The 20,105-nt window shown below is 35.0% G+C and overlaps 1 protein-coding gene across 5 annotated transcripts; it reads left to right on the top strand.

The window, feature by feature from the left end:
* Nucleotides 1-595: 595 nt before the first annotated feature.
* On the top strand, nt 596-14,301 carry LOC117320709 (transmembrane protein 117-like). Of its 5 annotated transcripts, none has more exons than XR_004531153.1 (7): nt 596-791; nt 3,141-3,879; nt 6,446-6,681; nt 7,284-7,541; nt 8,254-8,377; nt 9,562-11,546; nt 11,586-14,301. XR_004531153.1 is itself a non-coding variant. In XM_033875220.1 (6 exons), the coding sequence occupies exons 1-6, from the start codon at nt 723-725 to the stop codon at nt 10,146-10,148; spliced, it is 2,013 nt and encodes a 670-aa protein (XP_033731111.1). In that variant the 5' UTR covers nt 596-722; the 3' UTR covers nt 10,149-14,301. The 5 variants fall into 5 exon arrangements, 3 of the variants coding, with proteins under 3 accessions (XP_033731111.1, XP_033731113.1, XP_033731112.1); XR_004531152.1 differs by having other exon boundaries at nt 9,562-11,976; nt 12,016-12,029; XM_033875220.1 differs by having other exon boundaries at nt 9,562-14,301.
* Nucleotides 14,302-20,105: the final 5,804 nt, after the last annotated feature.

Genomic DNA, 20,105 nt, shown 5'->3' with positions numbered 1-20,105 from the left:
ATTTGAACATAATAACAAATCTGAATGAAACTTTTATAGTCCTGACACATGAACATGATTACTTACTGGAGTCCAAGTTCAAAAGTATCCCTGAAGTCATGCAAGTCAAATGATGATAATACTGCGCTAAGAATCTCTCCATCAAGTACTGAAGTACATCATGTGCACCGAAAGTATACGCATGATACGTATAAATATTTATCAGGCCAAGGTACAATATATATATTATTTTTTTTGCAAATTAAGCATGCGGTTGTAATACAATAATTTACTCGTCTATAATGTAACATTTTAATAAAAACATCATAATTATGTCCACAAGTAGCCTTACCTGTGCTGTGAGTGTGTGTGTTAATGTGGTTAAAGGGAGTTAACTCGTATAAATAATGAAATAACCGATTTGTTAAAATTGCAATTAATTTGCATTGATACGGTCGCAATTTACTATAAATGTTATTTTCCATTCCTTGGTGATGAAATAGGCCTAGCTTACACTAAAGTAGCATAGACAAAAATACGAAACTACGTCTAAATAAGGACATAACTCCAGAAGATTCTCGCTCTTCGCTCAAAGAAAACCGACTGAATCATTCAGGCCAATTATTATTTTGATGTTGTTGGTGACCCGCTGACAGTCCTGTAGGCCGCCCACGGGTGTCGGTTACGCTCGCGTGACTCACATGGCCTGCATAGCTGAAGTGGAATGGCGATAGAACATCATCATGTCGGTCAAAAGCAAAAAAGAAGAAATCAATTTCTTGGAAAGGAAAAAGGACACCGAGAAATCACAGGTGGTTATAATAAGGTCATTGGATATTTAATGTCCAAGAATAAAACACCTCACCCAAATAAAATAGGCCTATGTACATTGTAGACGCTCGTAATCGGGTACATCTGACACCGTGTAAACATTTAATCGGGGCGTGCCAGGTAACCTTAACCCATTGTTTTAGAGTGAGCATTATTGTTCAGTAGGAAACAATACATATATTCAACCAGTTGCAATTACAATGCAAATCGTACTGCAGGAAGTATAGCTATGTGGTAGATGTCATACCTAAGGTGTGTTTCAAGGCTGACATGTAAATGTGGATGTTTATTTGACACGGTGATACCAGGGTTAGCTAAGATAAGTAGTCATGTTATTAAAACATATTAGTACACGTGACGTGATACCAGATTATAGGTAAGCTTAGATAAGTATATAATTACAACTGTACATTATATCTACGTAACTTTGATATAACAGTCACTCTAGATCTGGTCTCACAGGTATATTAGCTATCGGTACTAGAACTCCACACCGAGGAATATTATAAATAATTACAGTATAATGTCTTACGTATGCGGTTCACATTTACCTGTTGACATTTACAAGAGAGGAGTGGAATAGGAAAGGCAGGACATTTTTGTCCCAAGGGATTTTTGTTTCGGTAAGTTGTAACTAGAATTTTGGATATCTGTTCACTGAATGAAAGTTTTTACATACAATCTGATACACATACGGATACAATTGGTTGTATGTATTATATAGACCATCACACAGGTATGTAGGCCGTCTGATCAGTGAACCATGACAATGAAAAGGAACATATCATGAACTACACACTTTGTGTGTATAAAGCTGACTGACAACATATTTGATGACAGTCCGAGTGAGGTCTCGCCCAATGTTGATAAACACAAGAATTGTAACGTAATGTAAACTGATTGATATTGGAGGGTATTTCTCTTATCTGAGCCCTGCACTTTCATTGACAAATTTGACGGCAATGGAACCCCTTCTGACAGATTGCGGTCAGGTATCTTTTTATTCTGTGTATAAATTTATTACTATGAATCATGCATTGTTTTGGATGAATGTATAATGTATGCATAATCCAGGATATCAAGACATTTTCTGTATAGATAATACAAGGCTCGGAGCTTGACCAAAATAAGATTCCATTTAAACTTTTATCATGACTACCTCAGAATTACTCTCACATATGCTGTGAAGCTGGTTTTGTAAACCTGGTATATACCACAGTGTAATATATATTGTTTGATAGCCCCTGCAGCCTACCATAACTTCCTGCTCCCTACACCCTTGTCTGACTTTACCCTAAACCGTGTCTAGTATTTTGACTTGATTTTACTAATAAACTCTTAAGTAAATGTTGTCCTATCTATGATACAATGTAACACAGCCTTCAGATTACATCTGCCTGATTACAGCCTATTTACAAAGAGTCTCTGACCCCACCCTCTTTTACAACAAAGCTATACTCCACATTTTCTGTACTGAAAAGGTTCGGGTTAAATTGTGAAGCTAAACTGTCATTATTTTTAACACATATATTGCTTAATCAATGTTTACTTGAATTATGCGTGTGAAGTTTGGATTTAATCTGGCGCCCCAGTTAGTGAAGGTGTATAGTTTATTGTTCCTTTGCTTCCCTTTACAAATTAGTCCTAAGATTACTGTCATCAAATATGGGCTTTTATGATTAAATACTGACAATATTGCCATTTTATAAATTTAGGGTATAGGAACTTAAGTGTTGAAACTGTTAGTTATCCCGAGAACCCTGCCTGATCTTGATCACGATTAAATTATAATAACTTGGTCAAATAATTATCTCTCCCTTCTGCACCATCACAACTAAATCCGTCAAACAAAGCCCTGCTACTTCACCGGTACCCTACCTGTAGTGCCTACCCTATACGTACCCTCCCAACTACTACCTTACTAAGCATTAAACTGCTGATTTTGGAAAGTTTTGGTCCTATAATTCTCACAGGATTATAATTGAATAATGCACGTTAGCAAAATATGATTAATTTGTCTGCAACCCAGGGATAATGATGGGATAATGACTTTCCAAAGAAGGCAGTTCAATATCAGGGGGTACTTATATTTGTGTTTTAAGTTCAAGTTTCTCTTATATTCAACCTGTAAGTGTTTATTCCCATTCCAAAGTCAAATTTTGCTTGTACCTTAACTTCTTTTTCCTAGAATTTCCAGTCACTGTTCCATTAAAGCATTACATGTATATAGTGGAAGTACAAAATTCTGAAAATCTATCTAATATGAAATCCAGTGAGAACATTGTAAGTTATATGAGGTCATTGTATTTTTTCAATTTATTTTATTTTAGATCATAGAGGATCCTGAAAGAAGCTTTGAAAAGCATGATGCAGAAACCCCAGAACAGGTACGCAAATCCCCAAAACCAATCTTAATCAAAGTCCAGAGTGACAACAACAGTGAAGATACTAAACATCTCCTAGAAATGGACGAAGGAGAGGATAAAAAACCTGAAGAACCAGTGAAGGAAACTTCAAACAGGGAAGATAACAATGAGCTAGAAATGAATCCAACAGAAAAATCTGAAAATGTTGAAAATGTCAAAGAACCGGTGAAAAAGGAAGAAAAAGACACGAAGAAAGATAAAGCAACTGGAAAAGAAGTAGATAACAATAATGCTAAAGGGGGCGACGATGACGCAATAACACCAATTGAGGATGACCATGTTGTTACCATAGAAACAACAGGTGCTGATAAGACTGACAAACCTGATGGCAAAGATGTCACAGACGCTATTAGCGTTTTGTCTCTGTTCATGGAGAGAGATTTGCGATATTATTTCCAGCACCCCTTTCTTAGAATCTTCATAGCCTACTTTGTGACCTTCTGCAATTTTCTGATCTATGCTGAAGATCCTGTAGCACACAGTATGAAGGAATGTAACATCCCCCTAATTGGAAACGACTTTGCTTTTGTGTGTACCCGCTATCCCCCTAATGCCTTCAGCCTCCTTAAAGTAGTCATGTGGCTTGGAGCCATTATCATCGGCTGTATCCTTGGGAAGATCCTCATACATGTCTTACTGTTGAGTAAGTATTGATTAATTTACATATATAAATGCTTCATGTATACAGTTGATGCCAATACTCATTCTGTCTGCTTTGGCCAGTTTAACAAAATAAACATCAAAAGCATATAACCTGTAGAAATTGATAGTGAATATAGAAATTAACATTATAACTGCATAATTATCTGGCCTACCTCAGCTTAACTTCCCTTCCAAACAAGAGGAATACAGTGTTATTGAAAAGATTTTGCTTTTTTCCAAATTTTCAGTTATTTGTTATATTGAACTTGACACTCTTAACTGATTAATGTACACAATATATATATAATCCTGTATGCCGATCTACTTGTAGATTTGAACATCATGTCTACATAGTTGTACTGATGACATATCGGCTATTATACAGCCTAATTAATTGTGTAACTTACTACATAATAGGTCTTACATATATGCTAATGTTACAAAAAGGTCAGTGATCGATGTGTAGATAGATTTAATTTCCCTGTAGACCCTCACCTATAAGTTGGTAATAAATTCCATCTTCAATCATCAGTATTTTCATGTGATATATTAATATACAGTGATGTCTTGTCAAAATTAATTACCAGACACATCTTGATAAGCCTATTGATATGTGTATCATAAAGATTAAATAATTATATAGTGGTCACCCATCTGTGTATAATTATAAGTATCATTGATAAGTAGTAGCTACATTTCAATTTTGTAAATTAATTTTCAAAACTAATCTGGGTACATTATTCTGTTTAAAAGACTATCCCTTGTGTTGGAATTCGTAGTTTTTAAAACGGACAATTGTTATGTCATTCTGTCAAAAAATGTACGAATATATAGGTTATATTACTGTAACATTTAATTACAATATAATTAGAAATGACTGTTTGTTTGTATGATTTGAACCAGTCAGTGACACTTGCTCTACAGATTTTATAATTTTACCATTCCAGTAAGCTTAGGGTGACAGGTAAAGACTTTAAAAGCAGCTTGGAATGGAAAATATATGTTGAGTGTTGGTATACAAACCTTAAACCAGTAAAGACGGTTGTGTCATTTGTCTATACCTTGTACATGGTGTAATTGACGATAAAAAATGAAAAATCGGTACATCCTTATATATTTACTCCTCATATTGAGGTGTACATGTGGTTACAGCCATGTATATAATCTTAATTAATATGTATTGCTTTAATAATTTGTGCTAATTGGTCATATAGACAGGGTGAATATACGAATACTCAACATATAATATAACCACCTGAAGGTTTCCAGGCTTGGAATGACTTTGCTAGTGGATTATTTCCCTTTGTTATGAATGCTTACATGCTATTATTATATAACCTGATACATTTTTGTCATGGACAATATAAATGTTGCTTTTAATATCATCACATTGCCTTATATACCTATAATAATGCATTCACACTTTTTACAGTTAATATTCATTGTTTTACGCGTAACATGTATTGTAAACTTTTACAATGTTTGCATCATTTTTTAAAATGTTTATACATTTATGAAGTGAAATACTGTTTTGTAGTATTTCGTTCACATTTTTTCTCACCATTTATTAGTGTATTGCACCATTTTGCCCTCAATTTCACTGGCTCCATATTTATACGTCTCGCATGACGATCGCTGTGTCATGCAGTAAAATCACACTTATGTCATGTTTTATCTCACTGGCCCAACGCATTAACTACCATTCGTCCATGTTGTCCATCAGCCTCATCACTCTGTTTACAGCTACCTGTCAACAAATTCTTCAAAAGGTTATTGTATCTATATATATATATGGCAAGGGAGAGTCTTCACCCTGATGTGACCAAGGTTGGCAGAGGTTTCTGCTGAATCTATAGATCTCATTTCTACTAAATGTACGTAAAAGTCCATGTGTTTCAATTTAGATATGATCATTTAATTTCATAAAGATTTTATTGAATATAAATTATATTAAGGCTATATATACATGTAAGCCCTCTCCCTCTCTAGATATGATCAGCATACCTATAAACATACCTGTACTTGCTGTGCGGCATTGAAACGCAAACTCAGTAACTCACTACAGTTCTAATGTAAGTGGCTTTTCTAGGATTAGGACTGGTCCAAACCTTGTAGGTTACATGTTTTGGGAATATTACTTTTCAGGAGAATATTTCATTATTATTCGTAAAAAAGATCCAGGTGAGTGGAGCAGTGTCATAATGTACATACAATGTATATAGTACACATCTATAATTGCATGTACAATGTACTTAGCACAGATTTGAGTCCTGAAAATTATGTAAATGATTTATATCAAAATGTACTTGGTATGTATATTTCTATGGATATAGATACTACATTGTCAGAAACATAAGAGATGAAGGAAAAATTGTTTGCCTGATCACCGGTTGTTTAAATTCATCAAGTTCATAATTTGCATGTATTATATATCCAAGAGGCTGCTAGTTGTAGATATTGTTCTGTACTAACATATACAGTAGTCTACATGTACAAACATGTATATAGATATGCCTATGTTGTACCGATAACGGGCTATCTATAAGGAAAATCATTTTCCTTTTTAGACAAACTGCTGCGTCTGAAGATGTTCACAGAGGACCAGGGATCATGGATGATAATGTTCCTGTGTAGTCTCATTTCCATATTTATCATGTCCTGGATCTACAACGGATTCCTGACAGCCGGAGGTGATAGCACAGAATCCTATCGGATTTCCGGTGACCTTGGACTCTCCAACTCTATTTTTATGAAGGCTGCTGCCTGTGGTACTTGGTGTGGAGACTTTTTCACTGCTTGGATGGTAGGTTTTTATGCCAACATGGAGACTTTCCACTGCCTCAAAAGTAGGTTTTTTATTAATATTACTAACACAGGGTAACTTTTTTCTGCCTAGATAATTGGTTTTAACGCAGTTTCTAAACAAAATACACATGAAATAAGACCATATTAAAAAAGAGCATAGGGAATAGAGTGTTAGAGCCGAAAAACTTATTATGATATACCTTAAATTAAATATGCACATATTAAATTTATTAAATTATTGCTCATAATGTAGTGTAACTTATTATGATATACCTTAAATTAAATATGCACACATTAAATTTATTAAATAATTGCTCATAATGTAGTGTCAGTTAAAAACAGCTGTAAATGACTAGATCTCCCATGAATATTCAGACTATTTTGACAGGTTTTTAAATATGTATAATATTTTTACATCATCTAAATATCAGAATTAGTAAAGGCCAGGAATACACCCATGTTGGATTGAAGCTGTCATATAAAGGTAAAACTGTTTGAAAGAAGAAAAAAATAATACAGAAAAACTGGTTTAATCAGCAGCTGTTTTGGACATAGAAATTAGATTCATTACAACTATGTTTTTGTTTATTGTATGTTTAGGTGACTGATATGATGCTACAAGAGAAGCTCTACCCAGGCTGGGCCAAACCAGTGCGGACCTGGTGGAACCACCGATACAATCGTATCATCTTATTCTGGGTGGTCACCTCAGTAACGTCCCTCGTCGTGATCTTTGTGATAGCCACAGACTTTATACAGTGGGAGAAGCTGAACCATGGATTCCTGCCGACTAACGAACTGTCCAGGGCGTTTCTGGCCTCCTTCATTCTGGTTATGGATATCTTAATTGTGTGTCAGGTAATGTCCATTGTATTCTGTATAATATGAAATGTTCGTGTGTACTGTCTTTTGTGTTTGGAGATTTCATATTATTTTCTTGGTACAGGCTTTCATGGTTAGGCTATGCATTGATAATATAACAGTAATACATACAACAATGTCTATGTATTTATATTTGTGGTTCCATGAAAACTACGAAAGTTTATACACAAAGAACGCTTCATGTCGTACAGTTCTCTAGCTATACAGCCTCCATTACCTGGTATTCCCAGTTTTGTTATCTATTGAAAAACAAAGAAATGTATAAAGAATCAACGTTACTACTGTTATCCTAAAGTTTCACAGGCATTCATAATCATGACACAAAGAGAAAGTATACTGACATTTTATCTCGTGATTTTTATAATGATAAGACTTGGTATACTCTAGATTATGTATCTATGTTGCCTTTACGTCTAGTTTTAGATCCATTTTTATGTTTTATACAGATATTTATCTGATATTTGTATAATCTTTTAATGTAGATACATTTTACTGTTTTAAAGTAGATAGAATTATCTCATTACCTGTAACAAAGTAAGGGAAGGTTTACTAGGAGCAGGGTGTCCTTTAGTCTGTTATTCTGTTGACTAAGCTTTTAGAAGTTGACGTTGTAAGGTTGCTGTATTCCCATGAAGCTGACATGGTACTTTTTTCTGATCATTTATATCAATAAAATAAATGTTGGCAGGACTGGGATTTCCCTCATTTTATGAGTGCCATTGACATCAAAATGCCAGGTGTTAACACTGCACACATCAAGTTTGACATCCCCAAGTGTCTCAAGAAAGAGGTTTGGCAGGTGCATATTACAGGTGAGTTGGAAGTAGGTCCATCACTGATTTTCGGAACTCTGATGTTTGAGTCCGGGACTTGTGGTTTTCCTAAATATCCATTAGCATTGAGACTTGTCAAAATTATGGAAATAGTGTTCAGGACTTGTCAGAAAAAATTCTACAAAAATTATTAGGTACATCATAAAAGTACTTGTCAACAGAGACACATAATATAATATTTAAGTGGTACAGATAGGATTGTTTAGTACTCAAATCATACTTTTGGTGGTTATTTTTGTTCCAATTCAACATGTACATTGTTGTATGTAACTGCTAAATTAATGTAAAATGAAAGTATCATTTACCTATTATAGATGAATGTTACAACTCCAGAAATGTAATCAGAATAGCAATCAATACATATAGGGTCTTGGAGTTTTCATTTCATATGAGATTTTGTGGGGCAAGTCTTAAGGCGAGTAAAAATCACAATTTTGAGACGAGTTTCATAAAATCTCATATAAAATGAAAACAAAGTTAAAATACATTTATCTCATAATTCAGAAAACTTAAATTTTGGCAGATTTTAAAGTCAAAATGTGGAGGACTTAATTGAATCAAGGTAGTGATTTTGTTCAACATTCATGATGTAATGTCATTGTTCCATATTATGACATTACAATTGATCTCTTGACTGCGCAGCCTAATGAAAAATGATCCAGGGTATATCTCGCTAGTGACATACAGGCAAATGATCCAGGGTATATCTCGCTAGTGACATATGGGCAAATGACAAAATTGTATGGGAGAATACTGGATAACAGACCGATTATGTGACAAAATTGTATGGAAGAATACTGGATAACAGACAGATTATGTGACAAAATTGTATGGGAGAATACTGGATAACAGACCGATTATGTGACAAAATTGTATGGGAGAATACTGGATAACAGACCGATTATGTGACAAAATTGTATGGGAGAATACTGGATAACAGACCGATTATGTGACAAAATTGTATGGGAGACCACAGGGATGTGATGTACTATGGTATTTGATTTCTTTTTGCAATTTTTGTATTTACAAGTTTTGGTAGAAGAGCATATCTACAGATTAATATATTTGATGAGCGGCATAGTTGTTGAGTGGTAATAGAACTCTGTTTTCTACCTCTGTAGGTAAATGGTTTAACTACAGGATTTTGTTTTCTACTTCTATAGGTAAATGGTTTAACTACGGGATTTTGTTTATCGTTATGCTGCTTGACCTAAACATGTGGAAGAACCAGATCTTTTACAAGCCCTATGACTATGGTCAGTACGTGGATTCAGAGGGGAGAATCCACACAGTGCTGGACGACTACAGCCTTACAACATTTAACGAGAGTCTGCTAACCTGGTCGTACCGAAACAATACAATAAATCCTGTGACCAATGCGTCCTACCTTGAGGGAGATATGGTCGTCAGCACTCGTTACTATGACTACAGCCTAGCATTGAAGGGATTGGCATTCGTCCCAGCCCTTTTGGCGTTCATTGTGTTAGGTGTGACTGTTTGGATGTTTGGCCGTTTTAAGCCATCGAAGGATGATCCGTATGCTGGTCGGTTAAAGAAGCGCAGAAAGAGGAGGAGATTCTCCCTTAGAAATTTATCTAGTTCCTTCCGAAAAATTGAACTGCGGAGAAAAGTTCAAGCTGTACCTAAGCTGCTACATTTCCGTCGTAAACAAAGCCCTAATCATGACCCTTCCTCAAATGGATCAGGATACCCTGAAAACTGGTCGGCACCAGCAGACATCAACAAATAGAGAAACCTAAAGCTGGTGTCAGTTTTATACCTGTTTGATATTGATTATATTTTTGAGACATTTCTGTATTATTACTTTGATTGTAATGTACATGTATATTACATATATCATGGTGATTTATGTATATTTTCTAACATGTCAATAGATTATGATGATTGAAATATCGGAAATCAACATATCGGAAATCAACTACAATAATTAATCAAGAACTTGCAAAACAGTGAAGCATAGGTCATATTATTCTTATAATGAATGAAATTGAAATCTTTGAAATACCATTTTATACATACCTTGCTCACTTTAGAAGCAATGAAAACACACTCTGTATTTTCATACCATGGTAATACGTATAACAGGTATGTGTACCAATTGTAACCATTCATCACTTTATCAGGTAGAATTGTCTATTGGTAAATCATCATGGAGTTATTTTGACACTCCTAAAATATAACAATTATTTTTATCTGAAAATTGAATATATTCATCTGTTTGAATTCATAATTGTCCTTGATGAGTTTATAAATTAAATGCCTTTGGTATGGTGACTGTGTAGTTAGGTCAATAATATAGTCTATAGTTTTAATTAGATTATTGTGCTATGTAGTTACTATGCTATCTACACAATATAAAGTTTTTAAGCTTCAACCAAAGCGATACTGAAACAGAAATTGTTTCAAATTAGAGAGAGAATTTGAGAGAAAATTCAAGCCACATTAATCAGTCTGTGTACATTTGAATATGTATCAAATTATGATATGTGAGAACTTCATAATTATGTTGTGTCCTCAGAATCATCTAGGATCTAGTTTAGATCAGGAATAGTTCAACCTACCGCGTATACTAGTGCTGTTGGTTAACTTCTTAATCATTAATGGTTGGGTCATCATTTAATTAACTGTCTGTCTTAATTGATATGAGTGATGGAAACTACTTATATGATTATTATCTTTCAATAAACCAAACATTGTGACCCAATTGTGGTCACCACAATAGACATACAGTAATTGGTTCAGTAGACATACAGTAATTAGTTCAGTTGACATACAGTAATTGGTTCAGTTGACATACAGTAATTGGTTCAGTAGACATACAGTAATTGGTTCAGTAGACATACAGTAATTGGTTCAGTAGACATACAGTAATTGGTTTAGTAGACATACAGTAATTGGTTCAGTAGACATACAGTAATTGGTTCAGTAGACATACAGTAATTGGTTCAGTAGACATACAGTAATTGGTTCAGTAGACATACAGTAATTGGTTCAGTTGACATACAGTAATTGGTTCAGTAGACATACAGTAATTGGTTCAGTTGACATACAGTAATTGGTTCAGTAGACATACAGTAATTGGTTCAGTAGACATACAGTAATTGGTTCAGTTGACATACAGTAATTGGTTATTACACATGCAGTAATTAGTTAAGTTGACATACAGGTTCAGTAGACCTACAGTAATTGGTTCAGTAGACATACAGTAATTGGTTCAGTAGACATACAGTAATTGGTTCATTAGACCTAGAGTAATTGGTTCAGTAGACCTAGAGTGATTGGTTCAGTTGACATACAGTAATTGGTTCAGTACACATACAGTAATTGGTTCAGTTGACATACAGTAATTAGTTCAGTTGACATACAGTAATTGGTTCAGTTGACATACAGTAATTGGTTCAGTAGACATACAGTAATTGGTTCAGTTGACATACAGTAATTGGTTCAGTAGACATACAGTAATTGGTTCAGTTGACATACAGTAATTGGTTCAGTAGACATACAGTAATTGGTTCAGTAGACATACAGTAATTGGTTCAGTTGACATACAGTAATTGGTTATTACACATGCAGTAATTAGTTAAGTTGACATACAGGTTCAGTAGACCTACAGTAATTGGTTCAGTAGACATACAGTAATTGGTTCAGTACACATACAGTAATTGGTTCAGTTGACATACAGTAATTGGTTCAGTAGACATACAGTAATTGGTTCAGTACACATACAGTAATTGGTTCAGTAGACATACAGTAATTGGTTCAGTACACATACAGTAATTGGTTCAGTAGACCTAGAGTGATTGGTTCAGTTGACATACAGTTATTGGTTCAGTACACATACAGTAATTGGTTCAGTAGACATACAGTAATTGGTTCAGTTGACATACAGAAATTAGTTCAGTAGACATACAGTAATTGGTTCAGTACACATACAGTAATTGGTTCAGTAGACATACAGTAATTGGTTCAGTACATGTACAGTAATTGGTTCAGTTGACATACAGTAATTGGTTCAGTAGACATACAGTAATTGGTTCAGTTGACATACAGTAATTGGTTCAATAGACATACAGTAATTGGTTCAGTACACATACAGTAATTGGTTCAGTAGACATACAGTAATTAGTTCAGTACACATACAGTAATTAGTTCAGTAGACATACAGTAATTGGTTCAGTACACATACAGTAATTGGTTCAGTACACATACAGTAATTGGTTCAGTAGACATACAGTAATTGATTCAGTTGACATACAGTAATTGGTTCAGTTGACATACAGTAATTGGTTCAGTAGACATACAGTAATTGGAATTCTAAGCAATCGTCCCATAAGAGACTAGAAGCACAGCATTAGCAGTGATGAAACAAATTGGTGTCTAGATTGTGTATTTTACTACCAGATGTGAACATTTATTTTTCTACACTTCCTTACTCTGGCCGACTTTCTGAGTGTTATATTTACCATACCCTGGGTAGTATGTGTACATTGTTTAAGTCGTATACTATAATTACCATAGAATTGTACATGGATGTTATGAGAAAAACTGATTATTTTTAAATCGTGTTACGGTTATGTTTTTTAATCGTCAGACATATAGTTGAACATTAAAATGCATAATGTTTGAGTACCCTAGATGCCTTACAAGTTGTCTGATTTCCTGTGTATTTTTTTATGGATAGAAGACAGATAATATGTTTTATAGAAATGATATACAAGTCCCTTGATTTACCATGATATGTACTGTATTTTCTGCTGGATATTTTTTTAATCTGTTCTTATTGAAGTTCAAACAGGTTTCAAATCACTTTTCAAAAATTGCACTTTTTAATCGTAGTTATGGTCTGGCCAGAGTTAAGCATGCTGTCCTGTTTATATACCGTGTAGGGAATAGACTGTTGGAGCCAAGTGAAGCATGGTGTTCTGTTAATTTTTGCTAGATTAATTGATATAACATTGTAGCAAAATTATGATTATATATATAGCCTGAAGTATGAACCTCCTCTTTGTGACATTTTTAAATACATTGTACAGTCCAATATATATCTGCTCTTTATTGGCATAATTCCATCCCTTGTTTGTACGAGAAGGTTGGCCAGATCTTGGTGTCGGGATATGGTGAATATATGATGAAACATTGCATCACTATGACAATTTATGACAACTTGTAGTGGTACATGTAGTTCTATTTTTAATTATCACAATGTAATTTAATTGTCAAGAATTTTTATTTGTATGTTACAATCTATCAACTGTAATGCTTAACATTATATCAACATCTGATTGTTGTCCTGTTATCACAGTCAGCATTTGTCAGGGCATCATGTGATAATACCATAACTACGCATATGATTGTTGTCACAGTCAACATCCGTCATGGCAACATGTGATAATACCATAACTACATCTGATTGTTGTCTCTATGTTGTCACAGTCAACATCCGTCATGGCAACATGTGATAATACCATAACTACATCTGTTTGTTGTCTCTATGTTGTCACAGTCAACATCCGTCATGGCAACATGTGATAATACCATAACTACATCTGTTTGTTGTCTATGTTATCATTCATTGACTGTATAATATCATGTTGGTATCTTCGATAGTCAGGGATTTTCCTACAATAGAAACAGGGTCTGTTAAAAGGACCCATTTTTTGTTTTTCCCAATTTCCCAATTTGTCGCGTAGGAATTCCCAATTCATTGGACCCTTGACCCAGTTGAAATATTATAGAAAAATCCCTGATAACAGTGTTTGGAAGTTTTTCCTGTCATTCCAACTCTACAAATTTATTTTGAATACCTTAGCTTTTTAGCCCACCATCATCAGATGGTGGGCTATTCAAATCGCCCTGCGTCCGTGGTCCGTCGTCCGTCCCTCCGTCCGGCCGTCCGTCCGTCCGTCCGTCCGTAAACAATTCTTGTTATCGCTAATCCTCAGAAAGTAATGAAGGGATCGTTCTCAAATTTCATATGTAGGTTCCCCTTGGTGCCTAGTTATGCATATTGCATTTTGTGACTAATCAGAAAACAAGATGGCCGACAGGCAGCCATCTTGGATTTTGACAATTGAAGTTTGTTATCGCTATTTCTGAGAAAGTACTGAAGGGATCTTTCTCAAATTTCATATGTAGGTTCCTCTTGGTGCCTAGTTATGCATATTGCATTTTGAGACCGATCGGAAAACAAGATGGCCGACAGACAGCCATCTTGGATTTTGACAATTGAAGTTTGTTATCGCTATTTCTCAGAAAGTAATGAAGGGATCTTTCTGAAATTTCATATGCAGGTTCCCCTCGGTGCCTAGTTATGCATATTGCATTTTGAGACTGATCAGAAAACAACATGGCCGACAGGCAGCCATCTTGGATTTTGACAATTGAAGTTTGTTATCGCTATTTCTCAGAAAGTAATGAAGGGATCTTTCTGAAATTTCATATGCAGGTTCCCCTCGGTGCTAAGTTATGCATATTACATTTTGAGACTAATCAGAAAGCAACATGGCCGACAGGCAGCCATCTTGGATTTTGACAATTGAAGTTTGTTATCGCTGTTTCTCAGAAAGTACTGAAGGGATCTTTCTCAAATTTCATATGTAGGTTCCTCTTGGTGCCTAGTTATGCATATTGCATTTTGAGACTGATCAGAAAACAACATGGCCGACAGGCAGCCATCTTGGATTTTGACAATTGAAGTTTGTTATCGCTATTTCTGAGAAAGCACTGAAGGGATCTTTCTGAAATTTCATTTGCAGGTTCCCCTCGGTGCCTAGTTATGCATATTGCATTTTGTGACTAATCAGAAAACAACATGGCCGACAGGCAGCCATCTTGGATTTTGACAATTGAAGTTTGTTATCGCTATTTCTGAGAAAGTACTGAAGGGATCTTTCTCAAATTTCATATGTAGGTTCCCCTCAGTGCCTAGTTTTTCATATTGGGACCAATCCGAAAACAACATGGCCGACAGACAGCCATTATCGCTAAATCTTAAATTTTATATATAGGTTCCCATTGTTTGAAAAGTACTAGAGGGCTGTTTCTGAATTTACACAGATTAGTAAGACTTAAAGGAAGGGAAAAGTAGAGAAAAGATCAATCTGACATAGAACCTATAAAGATCATTCAATGGTGGGCGCCAAGATCCCTCTGGGATCTCTTGTTTACATGTAAGTTGTAAATCTTGACAGATTTAATTGATCCTGGGAATAATTAAGTGATAAACTGGAAATAGAAATATTCATTGTTTACACAAGATTGGAGATAGTCATAGTGTACACATGTATAAGGTTAGAGAAAGTCATGTGTTTTACACAAGGATGGAGACATCGGATTCTCATACCAACAACATCACACATTGTGACATTAACTAGTGATGTGTTGTAGCTGTGTTTATAGACATTTAACTGCAGCAGCTCATTCCTGGTAATAGGCCCACCCATGTGTATTACTGGTAATATGCCTACCCATGTGTATTACTGGTAATAGGCCCACCCATGTGTATCACTGTATTAGGCCCACCTGATAGCTTATTTTGGAATAAATACAGTATATTTGTCACTATTATAAATATATGCTTTGTGTTATTGCAAAAATGACTGATTTTAATTAATATCTTCATTTTAATTAAGATCTTCATGTTAATACAATAGTATGGATGTATTGAGTGTATAGGCCAAAATATTGAAGTGCATGTATCTAACCAGTCAATCATACAATATTTTTGTACAAAATCTATGTATTACACAAGGTGCAGTGTTAGCCTATGTTTGTCCTTCATCTGTAAAGGTTTATTGATATTGACTATCACTTCTTATTGGGATTTTTACAGTATGATTCAATGGTTGTTTTTTTTGTTTGTTTTTCAAATATACATCAGATAGAAATACCAGTTTAGGTAGATGAACAGGTTCTGATACCCACGTATTTTTGAGTTATAATAAAAATCTGATTGATGTTCACATGTTTTTAACACAGAAGTTTGATGTTCCTACTGTTATAGTCTATCTAGTAGATGACTGTTCATTTAACAATGTTACAATGCTCTAAAAACATTTTCCAACTGGTTTTCATTTCAGCCCTTTTCCCTACTTTGGTAATGTCCAAGAGATTACAGGGGAGGTAAGGGGTGGGGGTCTTGTGATCAAGACTCCCTCTTCTTATCTTTCACTTCTCCAAAATAACCAAGGGTAAAAAAGTAATCATTTTGCATTATCACCATAAGCTATTTTAAAAACTGATGACCAGTCTGAGGTGAAATTCAACATGTTGTATATATAGACTATTACGATTTGTATTGGTACAATGTCCCCGAGTGATTCTCCGGATCATTTAGGTATCCTTTACTGGATCATTCACAGACCAGAATTAATCAGCTATGGTACTGTACATTTGTGGATAATGAATATTTTCTGTACACACTTATGAGTAATTCACATAAACAAGAATCTATAAACTGTTGGTAATATCTACCGTTTTTGACATGCTATATATTTGTTAGATATGAATAAGTAGTTTATTGTATATATATTGTTATGAGATATGTAAATGTACTAGGTAATCATATTGTATAGTACAATGTATAATTTTGATATTGCAATGTGTTTATAATGACATTTTGTGTTCATAAGTCAATATTGATTACCATTGATTGATGGTCATACATCTTATGATTGCTGAAAACTGCCTCTTGTCATGTAATTATTTCAGAGATCATTTATTTACAAATGAATTTTTAACATAAGATCAATATAACTGTATCAACATCATTGTTTTAATCATGATAGCTGTAGTCACACACATCTACACGTTGTACGCCAAAAGTTTGCAAAATTTAATTCTATAAAATCTTAATTACAGTATGAACTTTTTCAATGAATTTTCCTGAAAGATATTGGTTTAAAGTTTATTTTCATAAATTTTTCATTAATTTCTGTTTTCATTAACCAGAGAAATCAAGTTATTTACTAAGTGTATGAAGGAACACAATGCCATAGTTTGGTTGTTAATTTTAATATCTTCAAACATTTTCACCTGTAAATTGTGTTTGGAAACTCAAGATATTTCTTTTTCAACTCACAAAATTTCATTAAAATCGATATTCATGAATGAAGTCAAGGTAATTTATAGAAACAAGTTGAAAATTCAAATAATTCATTGCAAAATTCAACATTGCAAACTAAATTATGTCGCACTGCTGTAGGTAATCTTGACTATCTTATCTGTGATTATTTTATTGTTCATTGCTTACAGCTACTTTGGTGTGTCTACTTAAAATCCCAGGAACGTTTTGTTGAATGTTAACCGAAAAATTTATATACTTTTTTGATGAAGTGCAGATGCACACGGGTAATGGTATGGTGGTCGGGTATGACTGTCTGCTAGATAACCTCACTCAGCATATGACGACTCACTTTTGATTTTGCTGGATTGCTAAACATTATGATGCCAAGGAGAAATGGCAAGTAAAAGTGCCTGGAAAGTTTGCACAGCACTGCACAGAGTTGTCTCCCTGTTTTATTGTATATAATGCATTTATTTATATCATTAAAAATATGCTGGAGTCTGACATTTATCAAAATGATATTGGAGAATACATAGAAATATCAGTAGAATATATTGTCCACTTTTCCTTGCCTAGCTAGTGTCACTGTCATACCACATTATCTGTATTCAGTATATGTGTTACTCTAGGGAATGTATTGGTGTTGTAGTAAACTTGTTTTAAAAAAGTGTATAATGTTCTGTTACATTACACATTTGTTAAACAATTGTCATCTTTCCTGCTTGTTGTTTTAAGTTAAACTAATTATTCAGCTGTTATTTATGCTTACTATGAGCAATAAATACCTGTGGACCCTCAAATCAAAGTAATTAGCTGAATCAGTAGAAATATTTTATAATCATTGTATAAGGAATTAATATACCATACTAGTACATCTCGTATTCCAATATATAAATGTTGAAGTATAACCCTGTTGCGTCCTGTATATGTGGTGCTGACACAATTACGTTATACCAGCCTATGTTTCCGGTGATAAATCATACTAACTATTTAGTCCTATACTATGCCAGTCCTTTATTAGAAATACATGGTACTTAAAATAGATTTTTTTTAATCTCTGTCAGATTAGTATCTGTGTTCCGAACAACACCCATGGCCTAGAAATCTATCTTGATGTAAAAAGATATATATGCGATGGCCTTTTTAGTAACCCTTCAAGCTTGCTTGATTCTTCTCCAGGTTTGTATAGATAGTGCTAGGGTAACCAAAACGGATCTGTAACAGGTGGTTTTTATTAGCTCACCTGCCCGAAGGGCAAGTGAGCTTATGCCGTGGCGCGGCGTCCGTCGTCCGTCCGGCCGTCTGGCCGTCCGGCCGTCCGTCCGGCGTCAACTTTTCCATTCAAGCAACTTCTTCTCAATAACCAAAAGGCCCAGAGACCCAATATTGGGCCTGTAGCATGCTGGGGTGAAGGGCTACCAAGTTTGTTCAAATGAATGACCTTGACCTTCATTCAAGGTCACAGGGGTCAAAAAGGCTAAAATCTTTAAACGACTTCTTCTCAATAACCAACAGTCCCAGGGAGTTGATATTGGGTCTGTAGCATGCTGGGGTGAAGGGCTACCAAGTTTGTTCAAATGAATGACCTTGACTTTCATTCAAGGTCACAGGGGTCAAATATACTAAAAAAAAATTAAACGACTTCTTCTAAATAGCCAAAAGACCCAGGGACTTGATATTGGGTCTGTAGCATGCTGGGGTGAAGGGCTACCAAGTTTGTTCAAATGAATGACCTTGACCTTCATTCAAGGTCACAGGAGTCAAAAAGGCTAAAATCTTTAAACAACTTCTTCTCAATAACCAAGAGGCCCAGGGAGTTGATATTGGGTCTGTAGCATGCTGGGGTGAAGGGCTACCAAGTTTGTTGAAATGAATGACCTTGACCTTCATTCAAGGTCACAGGAGTCAAAAAGTCTAAAATCTGTAAACGACTTCTTCTCAATAACCAACAGATCCAGAGACCTAATATTTGGCCTGCAGCATGCTAGGGTGAAGGGCTCCCAAGTTTGTTCAAATGAATGACCTTGACCTTCCTTCAAGGTCACAGGAGTCAAAAAGGCTAAAATCTTTAAATGACTTCTTCTCAATAACCAAGAGGCCCAGGGAGTTGATATTGTGTCTGTAGCATGCTGGGGCAAAGGGCTACCAAGTTTGTTGAAATGAATGACCTTGACCTTCATTCAAGGTCACAGGAGTCAAAAAGGCTAAAATCTTTAAACAACTTCTTCTCAATAACCAAGAGTCCCAGAGACCTAATATTTGGCCTGTAGCATGCTGGGGTGAAGGGCTCCCAAGTTTGTTCAAATGAATGACCTTGATCTTCATTCAAGGTCACAGGAGTCAAAAAGGCTGAAATCTTTAAACGACTTCTTCTCAATAACCAAGAGGCCCAGGGAGTTGATATTGGGTCTGTAGCATGCTGGGGTAAAGGGCTACCAAGTTTGTTCAAATGAATGACCCTGACTCGCATTCAAGGTCACGTCGATCAAGTATGCTTAAATCTTTAAATGACTTTTAGTGAAAAGCCAAAGTGCAGAGAGACATTATATTGGTCCTGTAGCATGCTTTCAAATAACTGCAGGATCCATATATGAAAAGATCACTGTATATTGCGTAGCTTAT

The sequence above is a fragment of the Pecten maximus genome, unplaced genomic scaffold, assembly GCF_902652985.1.
Source record: "Pecten maximus unplaced genomic scaffold, xPecMax1.1, whole genome shotgun sequence".
Classification (NCBI taxonomy): Eukaryota; Metazoa; Mollusca; class Bivalvia; order Pectinida; family Pectinidae; genus Pecten; species Pecten maximus.
Note: the sequence above shows the minus strand (reverse complement) of the source record. Positions and strands in the feature narration are given on the sequence as shown.